Source organism: Molothrus aeneus, chromosome 29 (genome assembly GCF_037042795.1).
Source record: "Molothrus aeneus isolate 106 chromosome 29, BPBGC_Maene_1.0, whole genome shotgun sequence".
Lineage (NCBI taxonomy): Eukaryota > Metazoa > Chordata > Aves > Passeriformes > Icteridae > Molothrus > Molothrus aeneus.
In genome coordinates this window covers 2,069,921-2,096,888 of record NC_089674.1, presented here as the reverse complement: position 1 = coordinate 2,096,888, position 26,968 = coordinate 2,069,921, and the positions used below count along the sequence as shown (strand labels likewise).

At 48.0% G+C, this 26,968-nt stretch overlaps 1 protein-coding gene across 3 annotated transcripts in view; it reads right to left on the bottom strand.

Annotated features, from left to right (window-relative positions):
* Nucleotides 1-26,968, bottom strand: part of ZMAT4 (zinc finger matrin-type 4) — a 51,932-nt gene that overhangs the window by 5,638 nt on the left and 19,326 nt on the right. For 2 of the 3 annotated variants that reach the window (XM_066567337.1, XM_066567336.1), the window contains exons 3-6: nt 18,353-18,442; nt 12,544-12,700; nt 6,076-6,303; nt 1,072-1,168 (exon numbers count right to left, since the gene is read on the bottom strand). In XM_066567337.1, the coding sequence (XP_066423434.1) occupies nt 1,072-1,168; nt 6,076-6,303; nt 12,544-12,700; nt 18,353-18,442 (572 nt within the window). The remainder of the gene's footprint in view (nt 1-1,071; nt 1,169-6,075; nt 6,304-12,543; nt 12,701-18,352; nt 18,443-26,968) is intronic. The other variant, XM_066567338.1, reaches the window with a different exon arrangement.

The window sequence follows — 26,968 nt, the reverse complement described above, 5'->3', positions numbered from 1 at the left end:
CCCCAGTTCTCATAGCTGGGTAATGCATAATTAGTCTAAATCACAGGAAAAAAACTATTTCACTGGGAAACACCTAATCCCCTTAGGCTCATGGTGTCTCTTCTGAGGTTCCACACGTGAAAGAAGCTGCAAACTCAGTATCATTATCCACAAGTCAGTGGGACTCCAGCAAGCCCATGTGGGTTCAAGCCCTGTATTGGGATATCCCCAATATTGTGGATGGGATGTGCCTGAGCTTGTCTGGCCCTTGGTGCTGAACCAAACAGTGGCAATTGTGGTGTTTCACCCCACAGACATTTGGGCTGCCTGGGTGTGTGGTGTTTCACCCCACAGACACTTTTGCCTGCCTGGGTGTGTGGTGTTTCACCCCACAGACACTCTTTCCTGCCTGGGTGCTGCAGCTGGGCCCTGCAGACAAGTCCAGGCCTGCAGGAGCTCTGGTGCTGCTGGGATGGAGCTTCCCCCCATAACAGGGGCTGCTCCTCAGGTTTCCCTCTGTGGAGAAGCTTTCAGGCCATGGTGAAGGAAAGGAGTCGGTTCTGAGGGAGGCTTTGGATCCAGAGCTTTATTCTGGCCCTCAGGCCTCTGAATGCAGCACCAGCTCCCACAGAACTCCCTGAGCCCGTGGCTGCTGCTCCTTTGAACCCCGGGGAGAGGGGCAGGGAAGGGGCAGGGAGGCACCAAGCAGGGACAGGAGGGGAGGGACAAAGGGACAAAGGACACCTGGATGGCCCAGGGCCCCCCAGGGGTAGAGGGCATCCTTTGAATCTGCCAATTCTGGAATGCCAGGACTGACAGACAGTGCTGGGAGGGGAAGGAGAGGTGACTGACACACCTGGCAGGGAATTATCAGGGGAGGGACCCGAGGTTCTGAGGTAAACCCTGAAATCACAACGCAACAGCCCTGCCTTCCTCCACCTGGAGGTGCCTCTGGTACCTGCGCTAGCATAGCCCCCAGGGCTCCTCTGCTGGGGGGGCTGGGGGGCAAAGCACTGTCCCAGAACATCCCAGACAGACAGACAGACAGACAGACTGCAGCCCCCTGGGAGAGAGAGGCACAGTGACACTCACTTGGTCTGGTGTTTGGAGCCCTTCAGGTGTGCATGGTACTGCTCTATGGAGTTCAGGGTGACGTTGCAGATGTTGCAGGTGTAGCTGCGCTTCAGGCCTGTGAAGAAACCCAAAAATTAATTAATTATTAATTAATTAAGTCTTGGCTGCACCTGTGCCACATGGTGAGGCTCAGGGGAGCACAGGCTGCACCAGAGGGAAACACTCTGGGTTACAGACTATTCAAAATGACAGCTAGGAATTACAGGTAAGTGAAAATGACTGAAGAAAGGGGAAGAAATAGAAAAAAAAAGCAGTAACCTGTGCTCCAAGCCAACTTCTAGTCAATTAGAAGGTACTTGGACCCCACATTTCATTTCCATTTTCACAGACATTTCTCTTTACAGTGACCCATCTATTGACTTTTCCAGGCCAGGCTACCCAAGCATTAGAGAAACCTAAAGGAGTATTTTTAGAACTGAGCAGAAGAAAGTCAGGTTCAAAGGCTCATCCCTCCTGAGAGTGTGGTGAATCTCTCCTGTGCTCTCCTCAGGGCATCATCACTGTGCTCACCCTAACAAGCACTCCAGGCACCATTTATCCCTCTGGTTTCTGGTAGTGCTCATAATTCAGAGCAATTCCCTGTTAGCACATTCAGCAGCCAGATCACTTAGGAGCTCTCTTTTCCCCAGAGGGATCCACTCTGATTTATCCACCAAAGTGAACCAGCCAAGCACAGATTCTGCTCTCCCAGAGCCTCTGGCTGAAGGTCAAGGCTGGCAGCCCCAAAAAGCCAAAGCAGGAGCTCTCTCACCTGCTGGGTTCTCTCTTGGCTGCAGTACAAGGGCTCTGCTTGAAAACACTGGAGATTCCTAGCAGGGATTGCTGTGCTCCTCAGCAACACTCCTAATGTTCCTTGTAATAGTCTCTTCTGGCTTTCTACATTATTGTTCTTTGCCAAAATGGTTAGAACGACTCATTTAGAACAAATAACGTGTGGCATTGTCAAATTTGATCAGTCCATGCTCACCATAATTAACTGCACAGGTCATAAACACACTGACTCCTCCCCAGCTGGACCTGCCTTTCTGCCTCTCAAAAAATCCCTTGTCTTGTTCTGCACTAGGAACCAGCTACACCAACAGCCCCACTTTTCTCAAACACTTCATAATATCTCCCACCCAGGAATTTTGGCACAACATGAAAATCATCTTTAAATAATATTCCAAAATCATTCAGATGAGTGCTCGAAAACAACAAGCCAGCAACTGCAGAGGTATTTAAGTAGTTTCTGTATTTCTGTGTCACGACGTGGCACAGAACAAAAAATCAATTTGCAAATGTGCATATGGATTTTTCTCCTTACAGAATTTATTCTTGATGAAGAAGTGATGATTTTACAGTCATGCCCTTTGTCCTGTTGGCAGCTCCTGTTTTCATTTATTCAACCAACAGGCATCAGAAGCCACATGAATCTCCCAGAATGCAGGAGAAGGAATGGGAAGGGCAGGAATGGTGTGTCAGCACACTGCAGCAGCCTCAGAACTTGGACCCCACCAGGATCTCCACATCAGAGTGGGACTGGAGAGCTAAGAAACAGGTAATTCTTTAATTTAAGGTAATAAGGTTCTGCTGCTCAGCCAATTTAGCAGCACGTTAAGAGCAGCCTCAGTGAATCTTAATTACTGGTGTAGGTGGAAACGCCTTCAGCAAAGCAGCTCCTAAGTGGGGATGATGATTTTCTCCCTCAGCATGTCAAGGCTACTCACAGAGATGAACCAGGGGCAACCCTGCTCCCCCTCCCTGTGCAATCAGTGCTGTTCCCAGCTCTTCCCACAGGCTGCAACATGCAGCCCCAAGCTGGGCAGATTCCATGAACTGGGATGGAGATGGAGGAGGAGGAAAGCAGCCTGAAATGAACAGCAGGATGAGACCACAGGGGCAACAATCACTTCCAGGATATAAAAATTACCACAGTTTGACCTCGCTGGAGCTCATCAAAGCTGCTGCTTGGCTGAAACTGGTTTCATAAACTCCCCAAGCAGTGCTCTGGGGCTGAGCTGAGCCCTGCAGGCCATGGGGTGGTCCCACCCTGAGCAGTCCATGCTGGCAGCTGCTGGGCTCTCGCTGTGTTCACATCCCCTCCTGCATCCTCCAGACACATCAGCACTGCCTCCCCTGCAGCGTGACACGCATTCACGTAAAACTGAATGTCCTCCTATCCCCATTAAATAAAACACTAACAAGTCAAGTTATTAATGTCATCCTGCATAAAATGAATTAAAACCCATTCCAGGGGAGTTCTTGTTAAGCTGCTTCTTACTAACCACAAGTGACAGCACAGAATGAGAGGTACTTATAAGGCATACAAAGAAATTATGAGCTGGGATGAAAAAGGAAACACAGCTCATTGCCTGATGCTGCAGCACCACCAATTTACCTGAGAACACAAAGGCTCCAAGTGACATCATCTCTGTGCCCCTGTCCATCTGTCCTGCAGAGGCTGCTGTGCTTTATTTTAGGGATTCAGAGCACTTGCTGCAGGGTTTTTTAGGGATTCAGATTTATTTTAGGGATTCAGAGCACCTGTTGCAGGGTTTGGATGCAGGGTTTTTTAGGGATTCAGATTTATTTTTGGGATTTATTTAAGGGATTCAGAGCACCTGCTGCAGGGTTTGGATGGCCCCCAGCACCTTCCAAACCAGCTGCCACTGCAGAGCCCACCTGCCTGGGAGAGGGAACAGGAGAGCTGGGCCATGGGGGACACCAGCCATGAACTACTGGTGAGATGTGACTTGATGGAGGAAATTGAACATTCCTCCTGTGCCTGGACAGGCTGGGGAGGGTGAGAGCTGTCAGATGGAGCCCAGGGCTGCCTCCACCTGAGCCATGGCCACTTTGAGCTGTGGAATCTGGGGGTTGGTACCCACCAGGTTTTGTCTTCCTATGACAAAAGGTGCAGGGGAGGCAGCTCTGCAGGAAGAAAACTCCCAAGTCCTTCCTCTTTTGGGGATTCCAGGTCAGCCACACAGCAGGATGGGTCCCAAAGCTGCTCTGTGCCACAGCTGGAAAGCCCCACAGAACTGCTCTGAGGGTGGGCTGGACCCTGCACCCCATCCAGCCAAGGAAAAGGGATCTGTGTGCCCTGTGCTGCAGCTTTAACTCAACACAGACTGCAGAAACAATGCTCATTTCTCCTTTTTTTCCCCCCCTCTCCTCATTCTTATTTCTGAGAAGAAAATAAGACTTCAAAATTTCAGGATGAGCACTTGGTGAGAAGATCAATGTTTTTGTTTCCTATAAATATCAATTGTCCAAAAATATATCTCTATTCTTATTTCTCCAAATATACGTTCATATTTATCAATAAATATTTTATTACAGCCATTATCAAAACATCAAAGGCTGCTGAAATGTTGTACTTCAACTGACACTGCCTATTCCAGGCTCACACAATGCATCAAATGTTCATCTCCCACACTAGTCAAAATAGAATTAATATTTAAGCTGTGATGGGAGAAGCCACCGGGGATGCAGGGGAAGGAGATGACTTTGCAATCCAGGGAAAACTGAGGCAGCAAAGACAGTGTGGGGCAGGGAGAGCATGGGGATGGTGCCCCCAGCACGTGTCCTGCTGCCACTGCTGCCCTGGAGGCAGACATGATGCCACCTGGCAAGGTGAGGCTGGGTATCGTGGTGTGGAGGCCACTGCAGAGACTGCTTTGCTCACCTGTCAAGATCTGCTCTGACCTTGCAGTTAAATTCAGCCAGGAGAGCATCTCTAGACAGACACAGACAGATGCTCACAATCTGGTTAGAAGAACTGAAGGATTTCCCCTCCTTGGCTGCCTGTGCACCTGGCTGGTGCTGTGGAGCACGGGGCACTGCAGGCTGAGCCCCTGGAACACCTCCCTGTTCCCCTGTACCAGGCACACACACAGCCTGGACACAGCTCTGCTGTCCCCTCACCACACTGGATCCAGTGCAAACCCTAGCCATGCACAGCACCACTGTGAAGGTAAAAACCAGCAGCTGACCAGGCTGTGAAGGCCTCCAATTTCAACTCTCCCAGGAGCTAAATGAATAAAACACTTCCCAATTGATTTATTTACACTTAATGACATCCTCAGCCACTCCTGAGCTTGGCACAGCTCAAAGTACTGAGCACTTCCATGTTATTGTCCCAGGTTTTATTCCCACATATTTCCAGCAGCGGGCAGTGACTCAGCCAACATGAATCATTGATGGCACTGTGAGTCACACTAGGTAGCACAGGAGGATCAAGATAACCATTACAAGGTTTATGGGAGACCAAGAAATGCACAATATACTGTACAGTCATTAGCATCTAAAGAAAAATTATTTCATTTAGCAAGGAAGAAGACCCAGGTGTATCAAAACGTTATTGCAAAGCCTCACTGCCAAACCAAAGCTCTCACAGCTCTGAATCAACCTTGTCCTTCTTCCTCAGCTCTGAATCAACCTTGTCCTTCTTCCTCAGCCGTCTGAGTCAGTCCTTGTGTGCACAGGGGATTGTGACCCTGTGCCTACAGCCCAGAGCAAGCAGGTACTTGTCACAGGCATCTTGTATGAAAAATCCTTTCCTTAGGATTTCTCCTCCTGAGAAGCTGAGAGGCCTCAGGAACAAAATGTAACCAATGGTTATCTGCTGCTGTGGAATGCAACAGGTGCATCTGGGATTGGCCCATCTTGGATGTTTCTAATTAATGGCCAATCACAGCCCAGCTGGCTCGGACACAGAGCCCGAGCCACAAGCCTTTGTTATCATTCTTTTCTATTCCTAGCTGGCTTTCTGATGAAATCTTTTCTTCTATTCTTTTAGTACAGTTTTAATGTAATATATATCATAAAATAATAAATCAAGCCTTCTGAAACATGGAGTCAGATCCTCGTCTCTTCCCCAACCCAAAAACCCCTGTGAACACGGTGACAGGTACTTGTCAAGATTCAGTCCTGGACTAAATCAAACTGCGCCTCTCCATCACCAGCTCTAAAGGGCCTCACCTCGCAGCTCCCCCAGGTCCAGGGTCTTCCCCAGCTGCTCCAGGAGGTCGGCCCTGGCCGCGTTCTTCTTGTGCTTTTTGCCCTCGTAGTGCTGCTGTGCCATCAGGGGGTTGTTGAACCAGGCTGTGCAGAGCTGGCAGTACCTGTCCGAGTCCCGGCGCTGCGGCGGCGGCGGCACGGCCGCGGCGCTCTCCGTGTGCGCCGGCTTCAGCGGGCCCAGAGCAGCCTCTGCAAAAGGCAAAGGGGACACATCAGCTTTGCTGGGCTCCTGAGGAGCGCCAGAGCCTGAGGCAGATCCCGCAGCAGACACAGGGAATAGTTAGCTGCAGTTACAGGGTCCTGGTGGATATTTTGGATGGTGCTGTGTTCCAGATTGCAAGGCAAGATGTATTTATTATCATCTGGATGGCAGTTGGCTTTTGTCAAGTGGGCAGTTTTCCTTATCTCTTACACATCCACTCCTCCCTCCAGGGGGACATCTGCTGATAAGAGGCCATTGAATGTCCCTGCATGGCTGATAAGAACTACAGCATCCCATTGGGAGATGTGAGCCCAGAGGGAGGAGCCAAGCATTCCTGCCTGGATATAATCTGGAGATTTTGGAACACCAGCCAAGCATTCCTGCCTGGATATAATCTGGAGATTCTGGAACACCAGCCAAGCATTCCTGCCTGGATATAATCTGGAGATTCTGGAACACCAGCCAAGCATTCCTACCTGGATATAATCTGGAGATTCTGGAACACCAGCCAAGCATTGCTACCTGGATATAATCTGGAGATTCTGGAACACCAGCACAGCTTCTCCACTGGATTCCCCAGAGGAGCAGCAGCTGCCTCTTCTTCCACTGGATTGTCAGAGGAAGACTGCACCCTTTCTACAGGATCCCTACTCCAGGAGGGCTGAGCCACAATTCCAATGGTTCTGCTGCCCACACCCTGACCCACAGGGTGTCAGGCTGTGCTCTGACTTTGTCACTGTTGTTTTAGTTCACTGCATTGTTTATTTTATCCTTTTATTTTCTTCCCTAGTAAAGAACTGTTATTTCCTGCTCCCATATATATTTTTTTTTGCCTGAGAGCCCCTTAATTTAAAATTTATAGCAATTCAGAGGGGGGAAGGGTTCATTTTCTCCATTTCAGGGGAGGCTCCTGCCTTCCTTAGCAGGCACCTGTCTTTCCAAACCAAGACATGCTGCTTGGAAAGCTACCATTTCTCATTAAGAAAAGCATGAAAGGACAGCCCAGGACTGTTCCTCAGCTTTCTGCATTTCACTAACTGGGAAGGAGGATGCTCTCAGTGCAATTACACATCTTATCACTGTTCTGACTAAATTTGCTAAACTTATCCTGCTTGAATTGCTACTCCCAGGAAAAATCATCAGTGGAGAATAAATACACCATGCAGAGCCATCTCCTTCTCAGGATAGAGAGACATATTTATCATTATCTCAGGATTCTTATTTTTCAATTTACTTGGTCTCAGAAAGAATGGGAAAGCCACAGTCATTGCAAACTGTCACAGATGAAAAAAAAAAACCTCAACAGTCAATCCCATCCTTCAAAGACCTTCACATTGTGAACTGTCAGATACCAGCAACACACAACCTTAATTTAATTCTATTTTCCTTCAGATTCATCAAAAGCCCATCCAGGAACACAAATATGACCCCCACATCATCCCAAAGAAAAGTGAGTGATTAGTCTTTATATAATGGAATGCACTTTGTTTAACAGAGTTTCCCAACTTTGTACAATACAAGTCACAAACCCATGGAAAAAAAAGAGTTTGAAGTAAAATAAAGTTCAGGTAACACTGGGATACAAAAATATACAAGGACTAGCACTTAATTATCACACTTCATTCAAAAATTCCCTTTTATGTGGCTTTCCTTTTCCTTTCTTTTCCAGATGAAATGTCTGCTCTTTAAATAATTAACAACCTGCTCTCTCCATGGTACTGGAATAGGCACATTTGGAGGTGTGTGGTGGCTGTCTTTGATCAGGAGATGATCCAGCTGAGCCCTGATGAGCGCACAGGGCAGCAAATGCCAAACCCACCTCAGTGTCTGACACCAGGAACAGCAGCTCAGGGATATATTTAGACATATAATTATGCCTGGAGCCCACTGTGATTGACTCCTTGGCTTAAGAAAGTTAATATTGTTATAAATCTTCTGCTGACCTGCTCAGTAAGGGACACCTTCAAGGAAATTCTATCTTACATATAACATTACTTACAACCTTATCAATTTCCAGGGGTTTATAACCTTCTATTGTTTTTGATGATGACTGCCAAGGTATCAGAGTTCCAGCAGTGATGACGCTGCCTCTGAAGAGCTGCTCCAGGCAGGGCCAGGCAGGGTCTGGCTGGATTTTGCTCCTAAAAAAAAGTCTTTTCTATGGTTCCAGCAGGAGAGACACGGCCCAGCCCCTCCAAGGTGCATGCAGCAGAACTGCCAGGGTGAGCAAAGAGCAAAGCCAGCAGCCAGCACAGTCATTAGGAAGAAAATTAGGGAATTGCAGTATTTCCTGGTCAAACCAGGGTTACACAGACTTTGCACCTGCTTGAATCATGAGAAGCAAGCACAGCTGGCTTCCTGCTGATGTGTTCCTGATGCTCCTGCAGGAAGGGGTCCATGCCCAGAGCCCAGTGATGCCACAGGGACTCGGAACAGCCCTGGTGAGGCCAGGACAGGGCTGAGTCCACGGAACCAGACTGAGCTGCAGAGAAGTTTGGAGCATTATAAACAAGCAGCAATTTCAGCAGCCCAGGAGCTCTGCACCAGATCTGACTTGCTGTTCCACAAGCCCCAGGCTATAAAGTGAAATCTATCCAATCTTCTGGCCAGCTCTCTCCTTGTTTCTATGCACACTGCTGCCAGAGGGGGACCAGGCAGGCTGAAGCTCACGGAGCTGGTGATGTCCACAGGAGTTACATCTCCTGCTCACTAAGGAAACCTGACAGAGGCATCTCTGCTCCCAGCCCCTGGCTGTGCCTCTGAGCCCCTGTCCCTGAGGCTGGTGGTTTGTGCTCCCCCAAACTCCATGCAGGAGGGATCTGGCAGTCCAGCTGCTGGGGATGGCAGCAGAGCCCCCCATGCCCACCCCAGCCCTCATCCACAGCTGGCTCCCATGGGACCATGGGCTGCAGCTCCACAGTAGAGTCCCTGCATCACATGGGGGCTGCCACGGGCAAGTATTTCCTCTTAGCACTCACAAAATGCCAAAATATTTTCTTTAAAGTCACATTCCTCAGGTCCCAACCTGAGGACAACCCCCACCAGTCCTAAGGTGTGTTGAGCCCAGCCTGGCAATTAATGAAAGCATCCCAAGTCTACCAAATTCTCCCAAAGAGAAACAGATGAAAGTTGACTTCTCCACAAATGTGAATTTATCATTTTGATATGCACTACATAACTCCTGCAGAACAGCAAATGCCATCATTCCCTGAGCAGCGACATGAAAATTAATAATAAACACTCACAAAACGTCAAAAGTTAAAAATGTTTCTCCATCTAAAACACAAACATAAAAGCTGAGAGTTTGACTATTTCAAGTATTTCAAAATGCTAAATAGCTCATGACAGTCTGCCTTACGTTCCCTTTCGCTGTGGGAGGGAAGTGAGAAAGTCTTACTTTGCTGCAAGAGGCAAAATACAAAGTTAGAAACACTTTAGCACTCCGGCAATGAACTAATGTTTGACTTCTTTCTCACATCCAAAGCTTTTTATTCCAAGCTGGATTTAAATGGCACCCAACTTCTTCCATTGGCACACTCCAGAAACTCAGCATGAGGACAAGAAACTAAGTGAGCCACAACAAGGAGGCACTGGGAAACTCAGTTTTTTTTCCAGAAGAAATCCCAGAAATCCAGGACTAAGACTCCAGCTGCTGCTGGACAGATCCTAGCACCCAAACCAAAAAGCCATTTGCTCAGTCCCTTTTGATGTCCCAAAGTCTCTACCCTCTGTAATTTACAAAAAGTTGTATAGCTTTGGAATGGAGAAGAGTTCCCTTTTATCTCCACATCTGACCCTTTTTAATATCTTCCATGTCACTGAAGTTTTCCTCTCAAAATGGCCTTGATTTAAAGCCTATTGAAAACAATGGAATTCCACTTAAAATGCATGCCTGTGTCTTGATTATCACAATGTGACTTTCCAAGAGGCAGCTGAAAAGAATAAACAGGGCCACCACCACTTTCCTGGAATGATGCCTGCAGGTCCTCACACTTGGATGATGAAGACAGCAGGTCTTGCCCACAATCCTTTGGTTTATAACTCGTGGTGATGATGGGATGTAAACTGACAGGGGATGCTGGAAATGACTGGAGAAATTCATCTGCAATAGTGCTGACATGAAGCCTCTGAGGGCTGCAGCCTTGTAGAGCAGAGAACAGGAAAGATGACAACTATTTCTCTGTCATGATGAGACATGGCTTTTGTGAGAAACCCAACTGTTGGGCCACTTCTTCTCCTGAAAGCACCAGCAGAGAACAGGACATCTGTGCTCCATCTGGATGGCAACTGTGAAGGAGAACGTGGATCTCCCTAAGGGGTCTAAGAATAGATGTGATTTTCTTTGGGATTGATGAGACAGAAACCCCAGAATATCCAGCAGCAGAATCTCCTCCCCAGGAGCATCCAGCACGCTCAGGGCTGTGCTTGGCTGGCTCTCAGGGCTCATGAGCAGTGGAGTCTCTGCTCTGAGAGACTTAATGCTCCCTGGTGCCAGCCACAGAGGACTGGGACAAAAACCCAGTGAAAATTGCTGGGTAGGAAGCCCAGAAAAATGCTGTGTCCAAAGGGCAGATTGCTGAGAACTCCTGGAGAGCAAGGAGGTGCTTATTAATGTATTTTCCTGAGCTCAGCTTCATCTTCCAGATCAAGTGTCTGTAAGAGCTGATGAGTCCTTGAGCTGCTCCTTCCCAGTGATTAGGATGGCTGAAGAGCCCATTACCCCAGAGCACACAGCATGGCTCACTTAGAGCCTTGTGAGGCTGATCTAGATGATTAAAAAGTGAGACAAAAGCCACAGTGCAAGGCTGCAGCTCTCAGCAAGCCCTGCCTTGGCCAGGCCCTGCAGCTAAAGGGTGAATCCAAGCTGTCAGTGTAACACAGGATCAGCACTGCTGTGAACATCAGCTCACCTGGAGCTCACCGGGAGTACCAGGGTTTGTGGCAGGTCCTTTGGTGCCAGGGGAGGAGCTGCTGGCAGGCTGCACCTCGAGGGATGGGGCTCCAGCAGGGCCTGACACACAAACACCAAGCCTGAGTCTGTGCCAGCTGTGTGCCAGCTGTGTGCCAGCTGTGTGCCAGCTGCAGGAACAGCCTGAGGAGCCCCACGTGAGCCAGGTGTGGAGGACCATGACAGCTCAGGGAGAGCCTTCCTCCTGGCTGCCATGGCTTTACCTTCTCCTCCACAGGACACGCTGGTGCCCCAGCATGGCCACTTAAACCAAGCCTAACACAAACAGCCTAACCTAAACCACCACCTAACACAACTCCCCACACTCCCTCAGGCAAAGGGGCCAACAGCTCCCAAGCCCACCCTGGGAAGGCAAGCCCTGTCTTCCCAGTCCCTGGCAAAGGACAAATCACACCCTCTGTATCAGCATCTACAGTCTGTGAAGTTAAAAAGGCAACAAAACCACACACACAGAGCGTTAACCCCCGTTATCTAATCACATCTACAGCACACACAGCTCCATTTGTATTTTGTGCTGAAGGAAGTGCCACTGGCAGCAATTCTGGGTCACATCTGTCTGCAGGACCTCAGCAATCCTTCCTGGAGAAAGGTGAGTGATTTGTTCAAGCATTTTCTGCTTCCACAACCACAGAGGAATTTTATTTTTTTTTCACAGATTATTAGTGGTTTTCAAGGACTTTATGGTTAAGCAAACAATAAGATGGTTAAATTGTCCAATTTCAACATTTGACTTTTTAAATGTGAAAGTTAATAGGCAGCATTACTAGAACCACTCTGGAGGAAAGCACAAAACCCATCTGGGCAAAAATCAAGAGACAATCAATCCAAGGGTTTTTAAAGCCTGGCTTTCCCTCCGTGGTAAGAGCAGATGATGCTCTGTACTGTACAGTAACACCAAAGGCTTATTAAACATATTAGCTGGGCTGATAATTAAACTGCTGATAATTAAAGCCAGGCTTGGCTATCTGCACCCAGTGGAGACATTGCCCTCCACTGAGAAAACACTTTGGAAGTGTGGAGCTGGAGATAGGGCTCTGGCACCAGGGCCAGTCCCAGCTGATAAACCCTAATCTACATAAACAAAGCAGACAGTAATGAGCATCAGGAGTTTCTAAAGGTTGTTATGACAGCAACACAAATGAATAGCTGCTTCTGCCAGCCCAGCTTTCCACCTTGTTCCCATTTTCTGCCTGCACACACCGAGCCAGCCCCTTGGCCAAGCCCCCATACCCCTCTGCACCAGCCCCTCTGCACCTACCTGTGGCCTTCAGTGCTGGTTGTTCCCCTAGCAACAGTTTTAACCTTTTGGCATGGATTTTCCCTTGGTAATGCGATTCTGCCACCACTGCTGAGGTAAAGGACATGTTACATAGTGTGCAGCATTTGTTCTTGTCCACTGAGTCACCATCACTGCCCTGCGTGGAGACAAAAAACACAGACAAAGAGGTGTGTGAGCACAGCCACAGAGAGAAGGGAAGAGAAGAACACGAGGGAGGAATCGAGGCTGTCATGCCAAGGGGTTTCCCTTCCTCATCTCTCCCAGCCTTGTTCCTGCCCTCATCCCAGCTGTGTCCAGCTTGGGGACACCTCCAGCTGCCCAGCACCTCCACCCTGCTCTGCACTGGGAGCTCAGCCTGTCCCCATGGACCCCAGCCTGTCCCTCAGCCTGTCCCCATGTCCCCCAGCTTGTGCCTGTGTCCCTCGGCCTGTCCCCGTGTCCCTCAGCCCGTCCCTGTGTCCCTCAGCCTGTCCCTATGTCCCTCAGCCTGTCCCGGTGTCCCTCAGCCTGTCCCCGTGTCCCCCAGCCCGTCCCTGTGTCCCTCAGCCCGTCCCCGTGTCCCTCAGCCCGTCCTTTTTCCCTCAGCCTGTCCCCGTGTCCCTCAGCCTGTCCCCATGTCCCTCAGCCTGTCCCTCAGCCCGTCCCTGTGTCCCTCAGCCTGTCCCTGTGTCCCTCAGCCTGTCCCTGTGTCCCTCAGCCTGTCCCTCAGCCTGTCCCTGTGTCCCTCAGCCCGTCCCCGTGTCCCCCAGCCTGTCCCTGTGTCCCTCAGCCTGTCCCTCAGCCTGTCCCCATGTCCCACATGGCCCTGGAGCTCCTGGCACACCCCGAGCCTCCCTTCCCTCAGCCTCTGCTCCTCCTCTCTGGCTGCGGGGGTCACACAGGCCCAGAGCTTTCCCTGCCATCCAACACTGGTGCTTCCTCCTGGAGCACTTTTTAAGAGACCCCAAAACATCTGGGGGGGACACATCTGGAGGGCATAACCCACTCTGCAGGTGGGAGAAATAAATGAACTGTCTGAAAGCTCTCAGGTCCCTCCAGCAGGATCCAATACCAGCCTTAGCTGAACCCAACACAGAGTGGACACCTGACCCACCAATGAAGGTCATTTTTTTCCCCCCCCCCAAAAAATCCACTTTTAGAAAAATGACTGATTTTCATTACTTTTTTTGTTGTTGATAACTGTAAATCAAACCTTAGGGAGGAATCTCAAGAGGTGTTTAGTACTGTTCTGAGTGTAATTTGCACTTCTTTTAAATAGCTTTCTCTCAAGATATTTTATGCCTTCAAAGGGAAATCACTTGAAAGTTAAGAGCAGAGTAGAAAATTTCCAGTATCTATTGATCATCAGTGGCAACACATAAAGAGCCTCCAACAGAGCTCGTTTGAAAAGCTGATACACTTCAGTGTTAATGCACCAGGGTCTCTTCCTCTGCCAGGCCTGCTCTTCAGTGACATTTTTTCCTTTTCAACCTACTTTCTCAGCCAGACTGCAATTAAAAATAAAAAATTAAAGCCCCCTCAAAGAGCCCTCCAATACCTCACGCAGAGCTCAGGGTCCCACTGACACTGACCCACAGCTGGCTGTGCAGCTCATCTGGGTTCACCCAAGTCTCTGGGCCAGCACCTCCATGTGTGGCAGCCACCAGCAGCACAGGGGTGTCCCCAAACCCTTGGTGAGCCCCTCCAGACATGCATGACAGACCTCTGCTCCCTAGCAGAGGTTTTATTTTCAGAGCAGTTTTATGCACCAACACGAGGTATTTGGGCTCTGCTGTGTTAAGAATTTCCCCAGGTCTGGATCATCCCTTAGCAGCATCACTTCCCTTCTCTCCTCCACCACCCAAAGCCCTGCACGGAGCCAGAGGTGCTCCAGGTGATCCAGCCCTGAAGGGTAATTATGCCTTCTCATTTGTCAGGGGCTGTTTTACCTGAAACCCAAGAGGCCTGGGGGAAGCTGATCCGGGTGTCTTTTGTCACCTGCTGAATGACACGGTGACAAAAGACACCCAGGGTTGTGCAGGTGCTGCAACCACACGGCTCAGCTGGGCCACAGGGCTCTCCAAGGGGCAGCTGGCTGCTCCCTGGGGGTGTTCTGCACCCCAGCCCACTCCTGTGGCATTCACATTCCATGAAAAATCCCTTCACACAGGATTCTTCTCCTGGGAAGCTGAGAAGCCTCAGAGAAAAAGGAAAACAATTCTTATCTCATTTGCTTCTCCTGTGTTTTGCTCATCCAGAATGTGTTTGGAGATTGTTTACCCACAGGGGATTGTTTCATTGGATTCTGGTTGTTTTGACTCTTTGGACAATCGGTGCCAAGCTGTGTTGGAACTCTGGAAGAGTCATGAGTTTTCATTATTATCTTTTTAGCATTGTGTAAGCATCCTTTCTGTATTCTTTAGTATAGTTTAGTATTCTTTAATATAATATAGTATCATAAAATAATAAATTAAGACTTCTGAGAACATGGAGTCATATTCATCATTCCTCCCTGCCACGGGGCACTCCACAAATACAAAACAGTGACCAGGCACTGACAGCTCTGGTCTGTAAATCCACCAGCAGCTCCTTAACCCCCTGCCCATCCTGCCTGGCAAACCTTTACTACAATGCAGCACAGAAGCCACTGGCTTCACACAAACTGAAGCACAACAGAACACATCACTGGATGTTGGGGAAGATGGAACAGGAAAGCCTTATAAATATGATTGCCTGGCTAAAGATTCTGAGAATATGGAAACTGTAAGCCAGATTGAAATGAAAGCAGCTTTGAGATACCTCAGTTACTGAACAACTGGAAAACAATGGTGTGGCTGGCTGAAGGTGATCCCCTTTTGATGGAACAACACCCTCTGCTTGCAGACAGGCCCAAGGGTCAGAGCAGACCCTGCCAGCTTGGCAGAAGGGGCCCAAAGAGGAGTTTTTAGGGTTTAAAATGTAACACAGGATGGTGATGTAATGATTCTTACAGGCTGTATGTAAATGCTCTAGGATTTGTATCTTGTACTGGATTGGTTAGTGAGAATTAGAATGTTCAACACAGAAGAAGATTTATGGTATTGGAACGGGAACCTCGCTTTTTTTCCCTGTTGCTTTTATTCTTCGCTCTCTCTCTCTCTCTCTCTCTCTCTTTTGGGCTCCTCTTTCAGTCCTGCTCTGAGCTGTGCCTGGCAGCTCCCAGCAGGGCCCTGCACTCAGGCCCTTTGCAATAAACCCCAAATTCCTTGGCTTCAGAGATCTCTCCATCCGTCCTACCCCCATCACTCCTACACCTGGAGTTACAGCATCTATCTCCCAGCACTGACATCTCCACTCTTTCCCTGCTGCAGCCTCATTTACAGGGCCTCTTTTTGTAATATTAGAAACTTCAGTCTCATATATCCAACAGAATTAACCTCGGTTATTTGGCTGCCTGTTAACAAGCTGCTAAAGGACATAATCCTCACACAGGCCATTCCTTAAGCAATCCACAGGAAAAGCAAGGATTTTCATTCCACAGATACAAATCTGCTGTCTTCATTTCCCAAGTTTTACTAAGAAGAAAAGATTATACAAACCCTAGAACATAGCAGTATAAACCACAGCATTAAAGTGCTGTAAAGTAACTTTGAAATTTGAATTAATTTTTGGTGCATGAAGGTGCTGCTGTAAAGAGCTGCTTTCTGTGCTGCTCCATAGGAAATTCAGGTCATTTCTGTTCTGGAGCCTGTTTTTGCCATGGTACCAGCAAAAAGCAAGTACTAGTTCATGGAAGGTCAAGACATGAGGGTTTTCCCCTCCTCCACACCAAATCAAACCAATAATGAAGAGCACAATAATTGAGTAATCCACGGGAAGACTACTTGTATAAGGCTTCTACTTCAGGGGTGTTTTGGAAATACAGTTTTTTTGCAATCCTCAAACAGCAGCCAACCCCTCCCTTGGCCTCACAGAAAGGTCAGGAAGCAAATTCTGTCTCCAACCCCATTGCACTGAGTACCCACAGCTGCAGCCACCTCACCCTCCTGCTGCCACCTGGCAGAAGGACAAGGTGTTAGTTCTGTGGTCAGCAGAACACAAACCCAATGGCACTCAGCCATGTAACAGTTTTGATGAAAAAAAAAGGCTAATATTCCCTTTTTAGCTGCAGCTGCTTCTACACAAATTTAATTGGTTTTCATGGATTGTTTCTAATTCTCATTAAAGTCTCTGTGCCATGGCCTGAGTGACACTGCTGGGATTGGGCACTGCACTGCATGTGCACGTGGTAGGGATCTCATTGTGCAGCATTAGAGACATCCTAAATAGTTCTGCTCACTCTAAATGCAAAGGCTTGTATAATATCTGATCAGCAACAGGCCTACTCTGAGCTGCAAATGTTGGCAGATTTTCCCTGCTATATTTTTACAACACAAATAATTTTAGCATTTAGGTCTGGCCTAGCCTGGCATTCACCTAGAACATGAGGACACGTTAATCCACCCCCACTAGGGCTGCCCTTGGGAAAAGCATCAGCAAACACAGAATTACATTCCTTCTCCACGTTGCCTTTCACAAAAGCAGTGGGAAATGGTTCAACTTTGACTTATTTGAGGTTTGATTGGTTCCCTGTGCTCCACATCCCATGCTGAGGTGCCCATGCAGCATGGGGCTCCTTGTTAGTCACAATCCCCTTAGAGGACCCTGTTCCCCATCTCCATGTACCTGTCCATTGTAGTGCCCACACTGTTATTAATGACAGCAAAAATAATATATTTTAAAATATATTTATATATATATATATATATATATATATAATATATTTTAAAATAGATATTAATATATAAATATATATATACATATTTTAAATATATAAATACATCAATATAAAAAATAATCTATTAATATATAAATTTAAAATATAATATATATTAAAATATGTATAAATATATAAAATAGATTTTTATAATATATTTATATTTTTATATATTATACACAATAAAATATTTTATTTTGTTAATAAAATCACTGCAAGGTCCTGCTGTGGAGGGGCAGATTGCATCTGCAATTGGCCTGTGTGCAACAGAAAAGTTTCAATTTTCTGTGTGCAACAGAAAAGTTCACCAGAGTTTCAATTACTACGTAAATCAGCTTTCAGATTCCTTGGGCAAAACTTGCATGATTCTCCCTTTAATTACAAGATATCACACTGAATATCAACAGCACTCAGCCCCAGTCACACTGAACTGGTTTGGGAACCTCACTGCAGCAGAACGTGGGAAGGAGCCAAATGAATAATTCCCCATGAAGCCATCTCTTAAAAATTCAGCCTCCTCCTATCTATTGCCTGACAAATGGCTCTGAGCTGGTCCAATTCCTCACCTCCCTTTGTTTATTAGAACACAGCAGAGGAAGCCAATGGCCAATCTTTAAACTTGCAGACTGAGAGCAAAGGTGAGTGAGGAGCCTTTGGATAAAGCACATCAACCTGGAGGCACTGCCCCTATCACCTGCCCCAGCTGCTCACCAGCAGACTCAGCCTGGTCTGGGAGAATTGGAAGAAATGGAGCAAGCCCTGAGTATTTGCTATCAGCACATTTTTTCCTATGAAAGAACATTCAAATAACTAAAAACACAATTACTGCTGCCGATGCGCATAATAATTCTTGTGCAGTTTATTGAAAATTATTTCCAGTTACTTTACATTTCAGCTAATCTAAATGTTACCTCTGGGCACCTGATCAGCTGTGGCTGTAAGAGAGACAATGTTGTAGGCCAGAGTCAATGATGCACAAAGAAAGTGAACAAACAGGGCTGGGATTGTACCCACATTTTCTGAGCGCAGCTTTTTGGCCGGGCAGCCTCCATCCACGGGGTGAAGCATGTAGTACAGGCGGACTTTGCTGGCATGCTTCCGACTCTGGAATGCAAAAAAACCACCAAAACTGGAGTTACAAGGAGCAAGAGGCTCTTTTGCTGTGCTCACTACACCAGCCCACAATCAGACTTCACCTCCCCCTGACAACACATATGCACCACTGGGGAAGAAAAGGCAGAGGGATCCAGGTGAGGAGCACCTGCACTTCTCAGAATTTTCACAGAGCTCTGCACCCACCTGAAACAAGCTGTGGGATGAAACCTGCTATTAGCAGAAGAAAAATGGCCCATCCTGGCCCCTCTCCAAGTCCTGTAGGTCCTCCAAGACACAGAGGGAGCAGACAGCCAGGGAAGGACAGCATTTGTTACCAGAGCATTTCTATGGGGGAGCAGATTGAAAGGTGGGGGTTACTGAGCTTCAGCCAGAGACACAACAGCACCCTGCAGTGTCAGAGGCACACACACAGACCAAACCCACAGCTCCTAAGCTCCTGGAGTGATAAAACATTAGAGGGGCAAAAAAAATCTGTGTGCGAGTTGAAAAGATGCCAAGAGGAATCATTTTTATGGTCCTGCTCCGTGGCACTCAGCTGGACCAGAAATGGTGCCCAGATGTCAAGAGTTAAAAGACAGCAAAGCTTCAGCCTTCTGTAAAACACCTCTCACCTTTCTCTCACCAAGACACAGAGGGAGCAGACAGCCAGGGAAGGACAGCATTTGCTACCAGAGCATTTCTATGGGGGAGCAGATTGAAAGGTGGGGGTTACTGAGCTTCAGCCAGAGACACAACAGCACCCTGCAGTGTCAGAGGCACACACACACACACACACACATTTTATGAAAGGATTTTTTCTCCTGAGAAGCTGAGAGGCCTCAGAGGAAGAGAAAAACAATGATTATCTGCTGCTGTGGAATGCAACAGGAGCATCTTTGGTTGGTGTCATGTGGTTGTTTTTAATTCATGGCCAATCACAGCCCAGCTGGCTCGGACTCTCTGGTCAGTCACAAGATTTTATTATCATTCCTTTCTATTCCTTGGTAGCCTTCTGATGAAATCCTTTCTCCTATTCTTTTAGTATAGGTTTAATATATCATTTTTTAATATAATATATAAAATAAAATAATAACTCAGCCTTCTGAAACATGGAGTCAAGATTCTCATCTCCTCCCTCATCCTGGGACCCCTGTGAACAGCACCACAGGCACACACACAGACCAAACCCACAACTTCTATGCCTCTAAAGTGATAAAACATTAGAAGGGCAAGAAATCTCCTGTGAGGGAGACACGAGCAGGTGTCAGAGCTGGAGCTCAGGGGCAGGTGAGGGTCAGAAGAGACAGGAGCTCCCCTGGTGACCCCAGCAGCAGCAGCCAAAGCAAATCCTTGGGACTGGCAAGACTTAAAGGAAGACTTTAAAGCTTCTACAGCAGGAGCACAGACATAAACCTTGAAAACCCTGACTTACATCGGGTCTTGTCTTCCAGCAGATGCAGGGGGGAAAAGCCTGCAGGCACAAAATAACTGCACCCAGCATATGGGCAGCAGACACATGGGGAGCTGTTACCATGTAAATGTTTCCTTTGAATCACCCTTTCCAACTGCCCCAGAGAACAACAGCACTGTAATGTTATAATTCCACATCACAGAGCTGCAATTTGAAAATATTAAATTACCATTAGCATGTTCTGGAACATTCTTTTTCCTGTGGTATAAACTTGGAGCTAAATTTGCAGGGAGCTATATTTGTATTCGCATGCAGAAATGTGACTGTGCAATAATTTTTTCCACAGAGCAAATCAGTCAAGATAAATAATGTCAACTATCTGTCCCCAGCTTGTCTTCCTGCTGCATTTAGCAAATGTGACCTTCCATGGTCAGAGCTAAGTGCAGGAAACCCCAAAGCTCCAGCTACGAGACGAGCAGCCCAGACAGCGACTGCGTAATTAGAAAATGACCAAATAAATGTTTGAAACGCCCAGGACAGAGGTGCAAAGCCACTCCTGAAGCGATGCTTGGCCTTGCACCCCACAGGGCCAGTCAGACACGCTGTGAAGGCAGCGTGGCCAGGGTTTCTCGGTTGGATTTCTTGCACTGACACCCTGCAGAGCAGTCAGCCTCCCTCGAGTCATCCTCCCCAGAGTCACGAGGCTCTTCCCTCGCCTGGCTCCATCCAGCACGTCACCGTGCCCACGCTCACACAGCCACAGCCTGCTCTGTTTGGAGGGCAAAAAAAATCCTGGGAGGGGTTGCTGGGTGTGTGCAAGCTGCAAAGATGCCAGGAGGAATCATTTTTATGGCCCTGCTCCGTGGCACTCAGCTGGACCAGAAATGGTGCCCAGATGTCAAGAGTTAAACGACAGCAAAGCTTCAGCCTTCTGTAAAACACCTCTCACCTTTCTTGGGGCAATTGCTTGGATTTGTGAAAGCCAAGGTAAAGGAATGACTTATGTTTGGCATAATTTAAAACTACACAGCTCCTTATGCAACCTTATTATCTTATGATCATAAAAGCGGAGCTTAAAATCATCCCCGGCCTCTGTGTGTATGTGCTGAGCATCTCCTTCCCTCTGCAGAGCAGAGGAAGCACAACCCATTTGTCATCCACTTTATCTCTGGCATTTTCTACATTTACATGTGTATTTATCATCCCAACACCCCAGCAGGAGCACGGCAGGAGCACAGTGATTATTCTGAGCGTGCTGCTGGCAAACAGCACTGCGGGTTATCCTCTCCCTGCTGAAAACCTGCAGCTCCAAGGCACAAGGAGTAAAAGTGCCAGACACATGAGGGGACAGAGGAAGAACCACAAACAGGAGCCAGAAAACTGGGATGAACTGGGATGAACTGGGATTAGGGCACCTCCAGCTCCCATTCTGACCCATCTCATCGCATCCACAAGCTTTAGGAAAGACAAAACCTTGCCACATCTGTAATTCCACAGGATTTCCATGGAACGAGCACTCATGGCTCCAACAGCCACCACAGCCTCATTTTGGGTGCAAAAAGGGGGTTTCTGTGCCCCTGAATATTTCTTTTGTACAAAATGTTACACCAAAGGCATTCTCACTTTCCTGTCTCTAGCAGGAATAGCACCTGTGGAAGAACCACAAAAAGGAGCTTGAAAACTGAGATGAACTGGGATGAACTGGGATTAGGGCACCTCCAGCTCCCATTCTGATCCACCTCATCGCATCCACAACTTTTAGGAAAGACAAAACCTTGTCACATCTGTAAATCTATCTGTTATCCTCTCCCTGCTGAAAACCTGCAGCTCCAAGGCACAAGGAGGGCAAGTGCCAGACACATGAGGGGACAGAGGAAGAATCACTAAAAGCAGCCAGAAAACTGGGATGAACTGGGATGAACTGGGATGAACTGGGATGAGGGCACCTCCAGCTCCCATTCTGACAAACTTTAGGAAAGACAAAACCTTGCCACATCTGTAAATCCACAGGATTTCCATGGAATGAGCACTCATGGCTCCAACAGCCACCACAGCCTCATTTTGGGTGCAAAATTCTGTGCCCCTGAATATTTCTTTTGTAGCTGTACAAAGTGTTATGCCCAAGGCATTCTCACTTGCCTGTCTCCAGTGGGAATAGCACCTTTTAAAGGCACTAAGTCTGGTTTAATACTGCAGGCTTGAAAACCAGCCCTGACTATGCAGGGAGCTCAGTCTGTTTTCACACAGCTGCTGCAGAGTTCTGCATTGCAAGCTCATTTGCTACTGTAAGGCTCATCAATAAAAGTAAATAAATGGATCATTTCTATCTCTATCAAATCTACTCCAGTACAGAAGATCGTGGCAGAGACAGCAAAGTTCTGGCAATTCAACCCTAAAACATGAAAGGGCAGAGCGGAGTGAAACTGTGCTATGAAATGCAATTTGGTTTTGCATAAATTGGGTTTTGCAGCACGCTGTGCCTGGAGCAGGCAGTGAGGTCCCTGTGGGAGCAGTGGCAGCTGGCAGGACCTGGAGCTGGTTTGGGACACAGCCCTGATCCCCCTGTTTGATGGACGGGCTTCTCATCCGTCTTCCCACCCTGAGCAAGAACAAAATATGTCGTCAAAATTCTTTTTCCTTATTTGCATTAATGCCTTGAGCAAGCAAAGCATCTCTTAACAGAAATATGGATTTTTTTGATGTTGGAATGGACTTTATTGATCATCCAATTCCAGCCCCCCATGCTGCCCAGCCAACCTGGCCCTGGGTGGAACCAGCTCCCTCTTGTAGGACAAGCAGGGTACATTCAGATTTTCTGGCATTTGGCTGCATGGCCGGAAAAGGACAAAAAGGCTGAAATTAAAGATGGACCAGTGGCTCTGGGGAGGACTGACCCATCTCCCTTCGCTGAGGCATTACAGCCCAGGGGTCACCAGGCTACACAGACACACACAGCTCTTCCCTGCTGGGGTCTGGGAGAGGAGTCCCCTCAGAGCTGAGGAGCTCAGACCCCACCATGGCCCCAGAACTGCTCCCACTTTGCACCACGATTCAAGCAGATCCAGCAGTCTGAAACACTTTGCTTGTGAGAGCCCTCTTCCTGTCTCCTGCCATCAGGCTCAAATCAACTATCTCTGCAGCTTCCCTCAGGCTGTGCTAGCACATAATCTCATTTCCCTGTTCCCCATATATCCCTTCATCAATCCTTGCTCCCTCCTGTGCTGGCAGCTTGATGGTTTTGGGCAGTTTAGCTTTCTTCTCCTGCTCCTCTTCCCCAGCCAAAGGCCAGGAGCACGAGCACCAGCAGAGACGCAGTCTAGAGATGAAGGAAGGAACCATGGCAGCCCCAATGGCTGCAGCTTCTCTTAGTCTGCATTAAACTCTTTTTCAGAAGGCCATTGGTTGGGTTTTAATCCTTTTAGTGTACACTGTGTTGGTTTTTTTTTGTGTGCTGGCAGTTTCTTAATTAAATTGCCACGCAACACGCAGCCACGTGATTATACCAATTTTATTATCTGTATTGGCCCTACTTGTAATCTCACCAAAGGAGAGAAAGTTATTTTGGCTGGCCCACTTGCCCAAACCTTGTGCAGAAACCCAGCTCCATGGTCCTGCAGCCCCTTTCCTGAGCATGCTGTGCCCAGGAGCTGTGCCAAGCTGGACTCCCTGCACGGCACCCCTGGCACTGCCATGCCTGGCCCTGTGCTTGCTTCCTCCTGGAGTCTTCCTCCTCTTTCCCATGCCCCCAGGGTCAGCAGTGACAGTGCACAGCATGTGGCCAGCACACTTCAAGCACCCACTTGTGAATTACTGGACCTGCTAACCTAAACTACATCATTCTGGAATTTGTAATCGCTGCCTAACAACCTCTTCCAAATTTCTACTGGAATGGAACCAATCTATTTCTTCCTCTATGATATAACAACATCCTCTGCGTTTTTTAAATAGACAGGAGAAGTATTTTCAGCAAATGCCTTCCCTTTTCTGCCTCTACTACCCACACAACAAACATTGTCAAGATCCCTGTGGTTCGCTGCAGAGCTGAACTCCCCGGCTGTTATTCCAGACACTGCTGGATGCCAATGTCCTTTTTCTCCCTTTGTAATTTTTGAAAAGCCTCATTTATAATTCATGGCCATTTCTATCAACCTCCCCTTTTTCCTCCACGAGTTAATTTTTTAAAAAGTGTTTACTCATGCTTTTGCCTTCCTGGGCACACAGAAATGTGTCTGCAATTCCCGAGTGCTCAGCTGAATTTGCACCCCCATCAAACCAGCTGCTCCAAAGCAAAGAGAGACACATTACTCGTTTGGACATTGATTTGTTTACACATTAAGGCAACTACTGAGGATCTATTTAGCCAAGCAATCACTAGCTCCACTTCCTTATATCTGCTTATTCCTGATATCATTCCACCTGGATGGCCAGGCTGACTCCAAGTGGGGATCCTACACATGAATTTTCTGTCTCAGGAATCACCATTTCAGCTGTGATCTTTAGCTTTACTGCTTCCTATATTGGTTTTGACTGTAGTCAAAGTATCCCTTGTCCAACACACTGCTGGGTACCCTGTGGAGAGGAAATCACTCTCCTTAGAGGCTGTGGTCAGAGCAGCATGGCAGGAGCAGCTGGGCTCAGCACCTGGGGCCACCACAGGCACCTGCTCCTCCCTAAACCCACTGCTAGTCCCTCCTGAGTCCCTCATATTCCTTCTGCAGGTGGATCTTACATCTACACTAATGCAACCATGCATTTAATCCATTGGTATTATGGGATTTTTCCAGGCAATGTACCTCCCTGAGCAAACTGATTGAGCTGATGGTGTCCCTGCTCTTGGCAGAGGCTGGACTAGACCTTTAAAGGTCCCTTCCAACCCAACCCATTCCAGGATTCTCTACACATGCCAAGGGAAAGGGGATGCAGGGATAGAGTGAGCAGGCTGGGAACTTCTGATATTGCAAATCAAAGGCGACTCCGACAAAGGGGAGAGAGAATGATGCATCTGACTCCATGGATATCAGAAGGCTAATTAATGACTTTATTATACTATACTAAGTACATTTCATCTAAACTGAATCTGCCCTGCGCTCACTCTGCACACACTGCACAGAATCTCGTGACTCTCCCCTGACAGTCCTGACACACACACACCTGGCCCTGACAGGCCAAGGAAACAAAACATCCTCACTTGGGGCAAACAATCTCCATATTGCATTCTACTTTGGCACAAACACAGGCACAGCAAGTGATAAGAATTGTGTTTTCCCTTTCTCTGAGGTTCAGAGAATGTGAATCTCAGAAATCCTTGGGAAGAATTGTGCCTTGCTTTTCTCTGAGAAGAGAAACGTGGCAACACTTCTGATATGTGCTCCACACAGCAAGCTCAATTCCTGCTGCTCACCTGCAGCTCAGGTCCCTCATCCTGGGTCACTCCTGGGGACTGATATTCGAGGCGTGGGTGGACCCCACTGTGGGTACAGCCCCCCATCCCAGTAGCAGCAGGCAACAGAAGAGTTAACACAAACCCAGTGCACGCGAGCTGCCCCCCAGCCCCACGGCAGCAGCAGCGCTGCTGCTCCCATTCCATCCCCATCTGATCTGTGTGGAACAAATCCCTGCGTCAGTGCCAGTCACTCCTGAGCGCCCGAGCGCACGGGGGCGGGTCTGTCACAACACACACAGAGCTGCAGAACTGCTTCCAAACACCCAGAACCCTGATCCAAACATGGGCTGGGAGCTTAAACAATGAAGACAGGCAGGAGTGAATACCTGGAACAAAGAGGTGCCCTCCTGTGCAGCAGGATCAGCAAGAGATGCTGCAGGAGGGCAAGAGCTGCAGGAACTCATCTCCCAGGGATGCAGGCCAGGGTTGAGCCAGTGCAACCTTTCTTTGTTTTCATTCCATGTAGCTTTAATGTGACATCCCTTATGCCTCCCCACTACTGCTAACCCTGGGGTCCCAATTTCCCAGTGTGTTCTACTGCTGCTCTGAAGGACCTTTTAACTTCAGCTATTTTTAGACAGCAATAGGTCTCTGTGTGCAGAGGTGCCTGGGAAGGGAGCTGTGCACAGGGCTTCATCTGCTCTGCTACCACTGCTGTTTAGCAATAGATTTTGACACTGGGAGTGCATTAAAAATAATGCTCAGCCATTAATGTTGACAACAGAGCAGTAACATAGAGCCTTGTAAAGTCCCATCCCATCTCCACTGGCTTCCAGCACGATGCAGCAGCAGCATGCAGAGAGAAGCATGAGCCTTGTGCCCTAAAACCCTGGCACCCACCTATCTCCCTAACACACAATGGGTGGCCACGTTTATATTTTAACTGGGGCTGCCACCACGACACAAATGACCAAGGAATATCCATTCCTGCATGTGCACACACACAAAAACCAAAAACAGAGCAGCGCCTTTGTCATCTCTGCAACACAAATGTGCCCCCTTTAGCTTTTTCTCCTCCAGCCAAGGTTCCTCTATCCAACACCAGCATGATCTGCAGGGTAACAGCAGTGTCTGAGCACCCACCAAAACCTGTGGCACAGCAGATTCCAGCAGTGGTGGGGAAGGACATGGCAACAACAGCTGAGGTGTCCCCTCCTCCTTCATCCTCTGAAGGATTTACATGTCACTGCCACTAAAAGCAAGACAATATGGCAGGTGAGCAGCAACATACAACAGAGACCATGGGCAGCAAATGTCACGTTCCCTTCCATGATCACTGACACACTACAGCCCTGTGCAGCCCTTCCCTTCAGCTAAAGCACATCCTTTCCACTCCTCCACCCTGGAAATGCTTGCAGCATCTCACACAGGGAGCTGGGAGCAGAAACATACCCTTCCAGCTCCTTGCTTTCTAGCACAGCATTTATTTTGTTAAATAGGGTATGTGCTCCTTGCAGCACATTAATATTTCAGACACAGGATTGCCTCTCTGAGCACACACATCTTGATCCTTAAGGCACTAATGTGCCAATAGTAAACAATGTTTATTATTCCTTCAGACAAGCCATTGCTTTACACGTTTCCAGCCAAGGACAGCCCAACTGGAGGCAGATTAACCCCAGCACCCCTCCAGCCTCGTGCACACAAGGAGCGCTGATGAGGCTGTCGATAGCACTCGCCT